The sequence below is a fragment of the Lepeophtheirus salmonis genome, chromosome 8 (assembly GCF_016086655.4).
Source record: "Lepeophtheirus salmonis chromosome 8, UVic_Lsal_1.4, whole genome shotgun sequence".
Classification (NCBI taxonomy): domain Eukaryota; kingdom Metazoa; phylum Arthropoda; class Copepoda; order Siphonostomatoida; family Caligidae; genus Lepeophtheirus; species Lepeophtheirus salmonis.
Genome location: NC_052138.2, coordinates 2,607,934 through 2,616,045, shown reverse-complemented (window position 1 = coordinate 2,616,045; position 8,112 = coordinate 2,607,934). Strand labels below are relative to the sequence as shown.

The window sequence follows — 8,112 nt, the reverse complement described above, 5'->3', positions numbered from 1 at the left end:
GGGCGTAGTTGTCCAGGGGGGTAGTTGTCTGTAGAAGTCCTGTTTCCATATGAGATATGTATAATTATGGTCATTGGACATATCTTGCAAAAAAATATTCCTATTTACATTATATAAAATAAAATACGACCATATTATATTATTTCTTAGTTATATAACAGAATATTTAAATAAAGAAAAAAGAAAACACCCTCAACACCTTCTTTAAGGACCGACAAGTGGGACTGGACCGCTTCCTCGACCCTAATTAAAGAACGACACAACACTAATTAAAGTGAGTAAGTTGTACGTCTATCTTTTTTCTTTAATATACTTTTACAGAGGCGTCCGTAGGTTTTTTATGTGAGGAAGGAAGAGATTCAATCCCTTCCTCCCAAGCCCTGGTAGACGTTCTTGTTTCAAGATATTCAATAACAAAGGTTGATTTTTTTAGCGTCCGAGCTTCTTGTTGATGGCATACTGAACATTTTATTTTGTTTTCTAAAGCTGTTACCATTATTGAGGAGGGAGCATTTACGTGTAAAGTGTAACCAAGGGCGTGTGTGTTCATGAATGACAATGAGTTACTTGATGAGGTACAAGTGTAAGTCCTTGCTAGACTCGGAATGTACAGGGTGGTTCAGATAAATGAGTAAAATCTTTAATTGCTTATAACGAAAGGACCAGATGGGTTAGAACTATAGTTTTCTCTTATTATTTGAAAACTACATTAAATGACATTTAATTATTTATAATGAGATTCACCTCTCTTGATAACCTCGATCACACGGGACCTGAAATTTTGTCAGGACCGGGCTACTTGCGTGGATACAACTTTACACTTGTACTGGTTTTGTCATTGTTATTTACATTCCCTGGATAGATGGAGTAGCCCAAGGCAAAGAATACACCTCCCAACAAGACAGTGCACATGCCCACCAAACCAAAAAAGTGTAAGATGTCTTGGCCACAAAATTTCCTCATTTTAGAGCCAGGATTTTTTACCAGCAAATAGCCAGACCTGAACCCATGCAATTTCTATCTTTGGGAGAGGGTTGAGCATGATGCCTTTGCCATTTATCATTCGTCTGTGGAGGCCCTGAAGAAGTTATCCAATTACTCGTACAATGGGGAAGCTGGATCCACACAAGGTCACACGGGCCTACCCAAGCCTCCATTGTTCCCAGTTTCCTACACAACGGGCTCATAATTATTGAAGGGAATTTATCCAATCTTGGATGAACAAAAAGTATAATTTTTATGTTTCCCGCATATTTTCTTTTTAATAACAAAACTAAAGATTTTAATAGCTCTACTTCTAAACATAAATAACTAAACATCTGGAAGGACACTAGACTCATAACCTCGCTAATAGAGCCTTAAAAATAAATACTTCTTCAATTAAATAACAATTGTCAAAGAGAAGAATTAATTTTTGTTAAAAAGTGATTAATCATACTCGTAAACGCGGAGACAGGGACTTCTCCCATTGTCCTTTCAAAAATATAATTTGTGATTTTTGTAATTAATCATAGAGCTGTAGAAAGGGGAAAGGGGATTGTCAGCTAAATCGTAGCTCATCATTTTTATCTTGTATTGAGAAGAGCGTCACATGATGAACCTTTATTGTTTAAATCATTAGATTACTTTACAATAAGTAATTCATGTTCACATAAACGTTAAAATAAAAAGAATGGAACAACATACCTCAATGGACAACGCGTATTTATGCTCAAGAACTCAATGTGTGTAGGTTCACGCCCCTGTCGTTCCTAAAAAAGGAAATATACATAATGTATATGGACTTGAAAGAAGATTCCTAAGTCAGATGTAGTAAATATAGTTATACTGAATCAGTGCAACTCCATCCAAACAATTAAAGGAACAGAAAATAATTCATTGAATCGACACAGACATCGTTATAATAGAGAGGTTGCGTGAATTTAAAAGTGAGTAGTTTATCCATATATTAAGATATCCATGTTCAAATATAATGTTGCTCATTTTTTTCAAATAATGAGTAAAATAATTGATTTTTTACAAATGAGTTGTCTCAGGAACAATTACTTGAATGATTTCGGAGAAAAAGATTGTGGCACAACTCCCCCGTGGCACAAATCAATTAATTATCCCCTCCTACATTAGATATAATATGATCGTATCTTTAAATCTACTTTTGATATCATAAAAAAATATGATATCGAATAAATATTATAATGATTATATTCTAATTTAAACGCCCCCCCCATATCTATTTCATTCTCTAGATCATTAATGAAGAACTATAGTTGGTCATCTGTTACCTTTATTTTCTGTATCTCGCAACCCTTCGTTAAAAATGAAAAAGGAAAAAAACCTTTAAATCAATTGGTACAAGTCGGGCAATTTTTAAAAGTGGTTTATCATTATTGACCAAACATGTTAACATAAAAAGAAATAGAAAATGAAGATAGTAACCCTGAATGTTTGGGAGGTTTCATTAGATCAGTTACAATCAGCTGGTGGAGGAGGAAAGGGAGAACGAAGATAACAAGGACATGGGCAAGAATACCTCCGATGCTGATCCTTTAATTCTACTCTGTGTCCATCAAGAACTTACAATTATAACTTTGCAACAAATCCTCGAGATTAATCTACGTCTTTTATGAGCACAAATTAATGTAACATCAGGGCTTGAGTATAATTGTGTGTATTAGAAAAGGAATTTCACTACTCAAGAGTTAAATAACAATGACAACAGCTCAGGATAAGAAAATTTAGTCATCAATTCGCTAACTAAAAAACAAGCTTAACAGAACAAAACAAAAAAACCCAGGTGAGCTACAATGAGCCCTTTCAAAATAAAAAAGTGATGTATTTTAAAGTGTTTTTGTTCGTGGAGAGAGAAAATGTCAAGTTAGTAATTTTCATGCATCCAAAAATTTAATTGATCAAGTGAATCTCACTCATACAAACAAGACACATGTTCAATCAGAGAATCTCTTTATTTTGACATGGAGAGTTGTTGAGGTTTGGAGATTATAATATGCAAAGATTTTTAGGAATAAATAGATCATGGATCTGGCAAACTATCATTTCCCTTTGTTTCATGGTATAGAATTGTTCACAGCTTTTCAAGAGCTTTTACGAATTAAACCAATCAACGTTCAGAATAATGATATGGGGAAAAAGAAGAAAAATCAATAGCTAACAACAAATAAAAGTATTTTTTTATATTATTGAGGTAATACCTTGTTGTATTTTAATATATACATAACTAGCAAAGGTTTGCCCAGGGTTACTTGGGCCAAGGAGAGAGCAGGATATAACATTGGCAATGATCAATGATGAAAGTTCAGTTTAAAAAAAAGAAACGAAAAATCAACATTGTAAGCCGAACAATTTGAAGAATGTTTTGGAGGAGAGAAAGAGTAATGCCCATGACATTTATTTAGATTGGCTAAAATCAGCTAGGACAAGAGAGGAAGGAAAAAAGGATATAAACAAGGACATTTGCTTGTATTACTTCGATGTCGATCCCCAATTCCACTCTGAGTCAAACAAGGACTTACAATTATATCTCCGCAACAAATCCTCAGGGTTACGCTCCGTCTTTTATGAGCACACAGGAACGTTCAAACAGGGTTGGAATATAATTGAATCTATTTAGGAAAGGAGTTTCACTACTCAGAATTAAATGATAATGGCAACTGCTAAAGAAAAGAAAACTCTTTCTTCAGACAATCAATTCCAAAAAAAGGGGCAGGTAAAAGAACACACTGGATTTACATCATTGGCAATGATCAAAATTATTTTTCCTAGTGTTTAGACCCCCATCGATACAGGCAAGAATAATATTATTAGAATAAAATGTATTATTATGAATTTAAAAAAAAAAAAAAAAATATTATGAACTTCAGATGCATGGAAAAATTTGCCTAAATGAGAAGTCCATCTTTTATCTTTGTCAAAAAATTGTCAAATTGAAATTTGCAATGAAATTTGTAAAAAAAAACTTTTTTGCACAAATTTTGCAAAAAAAAACAAACAGTAGAAAATAGGATTGATTGGAATTGTAAAGAAGAGCATACACCTACCAAGATTTTTTTCGTACTTGCAAAAACAAAAAGTAATGGATTATAATGTCGTCGAAAAAATAACCCACCATAACTGGTTCATTTTTGCAATTTATGGAATAAAATGTTCTGGAAATTTAAAAGTGCAATAATTCAGCTCAAGAATAAAAAAAATTATGTACAGAATGCATCATTTTATGGCACTTCCCGTTAAAAATTGTAAAATGACGTTTGAAGAAAAAAAGAGAACAAAATGGAAAAATCATTCAGAAAATGACAGATATTTCAGTTAAACATACACTTTTTTGTGTCAAATTTATATACAAAACAAATTTCCTGACAAATTTCTACAAGCTTTATTCTATCTACGAATCCAATATTCCATTGCAAGTATATTTTTTCGCCACCTAAAAGTACACTGTTCCTCGATTACTTATTTTTTCCATTACGTTTTTAATTTTGAATGAATTTAAAAAATAAAAACCGTGTTTATTCGTATAGTTGATTTTTGGGAGGACAGTCAATTGTTGATTTATAACTCAACCCCCAATCTAGTCTCATTGGGCTCCAAAAACAGTTTTTATCTTTTGGGAACAGAATATGGCCTCTCCCCAAAAAATCGGCACCCCGTCTTAGGATGACCAGGTTCATAAAGGGCACAATCAATGACAGAAACTCTATTTCATATACATATACATTTAACAACAAAAAAATGAATTACATCAGGTGGAAATTAAATCTCGGATTTCCCATTTCCAGAGGACGAGGAGTTCCCTTCCTCCACCACAGGATACGTCACCTTTCCTGTCTTGCCCTCCATGATCAGCTGAGCCCTTGCACTTGTTTTTGCCTCTCTAATACCTTTAGATGATTGGATTCTCTTAGGAGGTGCTGTTTCTGTACAGGTGTTAGGTGTTTCTGGTGAAGGAATCTCTATTTGAAGTTCCATCCCTAGTAGTTTTGCCAATTTCCCAGCCGTGATAAGAATATCAGACTCTGTATTGAGTCCGCATTGAGATTTTAGTTTGAGAACTCGTTCCTCCATTGTTCCCAGTTTTTCTTTCGAGCTAAGAGTCTCTCCACGATTGTAGTGATAAATAGCAAAGTTAAGAGGTATGGCGGGATCCTTATTGTCGAGAAGAAGAGCTTGTTCATATGCTGAACTCGCATTATCTGTATCCTTGAGATGGGTCAACGTTATTCCAAGGAGCATAAACGTTTGTCCTCTCTTGGGATGTAAATTTGCAGAAGATGATAGGAAATGAAAGGCAGAGGCAAATTGCTGCATCATCAAATGAACAAGACCAAGATTGAAAAAGATTTTCCAGTCAAAGGGAGCCAGGTATGAGGCTCTCTTGAGGCAGGAAATCCCAGCTATGCTCTTCTTTTTACCCACAAAACACATCCCAATATTGTTCCAAAGAGAAGGAGACTCAGGAATGATCTTAGACGCTACTTTATACTTGGACAAAGCCGTATTCCAGTCCATATTTGATTGTGTAATGGATCCAAGTGCTAAAAGAGCATCGGAATTGAGGGGATTAAATATGAGTGCATTACCGAGTTGTTCAAAGGCCATCTGACTCTGCCCAAGCTGAAGGTATAACAGTCCTAATTTAGTACTTAGTTCCGAGTTTTCGGGGAAGTATTCGAGTGACTCCTTGAGCATTTGAATAGCTCCTTTGGTATCGGCAAGGAGAAGAAGAACACGGCTAATACAAAGATAGGACATTTCGTTTTTATGAACAGTTAGAGCCTTGAGTAACTCCTCCTTGGAAACTTCAAACTCCTTCAAGTACATATACGAAACACCCAAATGATGATGAATCTCCCAATCCACTCCAAGTGATCGGATCTCTGCTTGTTTATAAGTTTCAATCGCCATTTGATGTCGGCCCAGGAGATGGAGGGACTTACCCATTTGCTTTACATTATCCGGATTACTTGGATTAATCACATTACAGATCCGAAATGCCTCCAGAGATTCTTGGATTTTCCCTTCTTGTCTAAGAATAAGGCCATTCACATAGTGGGCATATTCACAATTCCCTCCGCTTTCCTCCAATTGTGAGGTTAAAATCATTTTACATGTTTCAAACTCCTTTCGGACGTAGTGATTGTGAATTAGCCAGTTACGACGTTCCATGGCGGGTAATTCTGGAGCCTTTTTAGAGCGAGGCTTAATGTTGGAGGTGTTCGAAATAGAGAGATTTCCCGTTTGGCCATTACTAGTGGATTGGGATGTTTCTAAGGCAGGATTCATTACGTGTCTATTTATAATCAAGTCCTCACCGATTCACAATGAAAGGACTTTTTACGTATTCTTTTATTTATTTATAATTCCTGCTTTCTTCCAGGTACGTACTTTGGTATATCCTCTCTATGTAAGGTCTAGTGTACATAGTATACACAAGTAAAGTTTATTTATTCCTATCTCCATCCTAAATTCATTAGAAGAAGATTTTTCATCATCATTCAATTAGATTTATTTATTCAATATACAATATCTGAGTATTGCCTTTTTTTTTTTTGTGTTTGGACTATGGAGCTATTGCAAAAGGGTGTGGCAATCATCTATCGCTTATAACTTTTTACGTATTAAATCAAAAGTTTACAATTTATGTATAATTGTAAAATATTTAATATGTAAATGTTATTTGTCAATCCATATTTTAAAAAAATATACATATTATTATGTAAATATCTACATACACCTTTTCAAACTCTTGACAAAACCTCTCCCTATGTTTTCTTCTAATGAATAACTTATTACCGAGTGGTGCATTAAAATATAAACCCATTGAATTGTAAACTTCAACAGGATATTATTTATTAATTAACAATAGAATTTCAAGAAAATTAATTCTATAAATAGATGTGTGTCTGAGCTCTCTTAATCATTAATGTACCCTCACTTAGCGGTAATGATGGCTTCCAGGCGAATGTAGTTTTCTGTCATGGTCTCCCAGTGCTAACTGACAATGGATTTGAGAGCCTTGGTGTTTGGATGACGGACACTGCAGGCCTTACTCTCGACGTACACTCAAAAAGGCATCAGGGCTGTAGGTGGACTAAAAGTGTCAAAAACGAGTTCAAAAGAACTCAAAAGACTTATTCGAAATAGATTTGCTACAGAGGAGATGGGTTTCTTTCATTGCTGGTGTCAAAAGGGACCTCTCCACACTCATAAAGCTCTTTCCAACCACTTTTTTATAGCTCTCTAGACAGTCTGGTGTGAAACCCCGAGATTTCAAGTATGGGCCCTCTTATGTACATGAGAGGATTGGTCTGGTGAGTTTTATTTAACCCCTCTGGGTCCAGTTTCGTAGACAGTGGTCCTGGAGACGTCCAATTACATGGAATGCGCAAATAAAGTGTCATTTTCTCGACTTGTACATAAGCTAGAGAGCTAAAGTTTACTTTTTTTTTTGTAACTAACTATTTATCTTTGTTATATCTAATTATGAATTAATATCAATCCCTCAACCTCCATGAATTAATCAATTTGTAAAGTGTTCAGATTTCAAAGTACACCCGGTATGTATTTCAAATATGAGGATTTGTAAATGGGTCTGAGAAGGGGAGTGAATGCACACCCTGTACGGAAACAAGATAATATGTAGTTAGTTATTATAACTTATAATAAAGTGAACCAACTCTCTATTTTTTTCTTGAGTGGAAGGATATCTAAAAGAAAAAGAAAGATATTATTGATACCCACAATTCAATCATAATCATTCTACTCCGCCCAAGGACATGAGTGACCAAATACACAGATGTACATATCCCACTTATATTGTATATTATTGCTATTGATTTACTGGGTGTTCTTAGTCTCCCTCTTAAAAAATAATGATTGACTATAGCATTACTCCACCGGGTGGGTCGTGCGAACGTTTTGAAACTAAAATGAAGGCATTAAACAATGATGTATCATTTTGTATACATTAAATATCCAAAACGGTTTAACGTATATCATTTATCTCTTCTATATATTAAATGTGTCTGTGTGTATTTGTCCTTCAATCACGCCCAAAGTAAGGGATGGAGTTTCCTGAAATTTTTCATGTAGGTTTGA

General features: G+C 34.7%; 1 protein-coding gene across 1 annotated transcript; it reads right to left on the bottom strand.

Moving 5' to 3' along the window:
• Positions 1-4,696: 4,696 nt before the first annotated feature.
• BBS4 (Bardet-Biedl syndrome 4) lies at positions 4,697-6,331 on the bottom strand. Its single transcript, XM_040718650.2, has one exon. The coding sequence runs from the start codon at positions 6,295-6,297 to the stop codon at positions 4,768-4,770; it is 1,530 nt and encodes a 509-aa protein (XP_040574584.1). The 5' UTR covers positions 6,298-6,331; the 3' UTR covers positions 4,697-4,767.
• Between the last annotated feature and the right edge of the window lie 1,781 nt (positions 6,332-8,112).

Excerpts from the sequence above, each read along its gene's own strand:
- BBS4 (XM_040718650.2), bottom strand. The coding sequence starts at position 6,297 with ATGAATCCTGCCTTAGAAACATCCCAATCCACTAGTAATGGCCAAACG.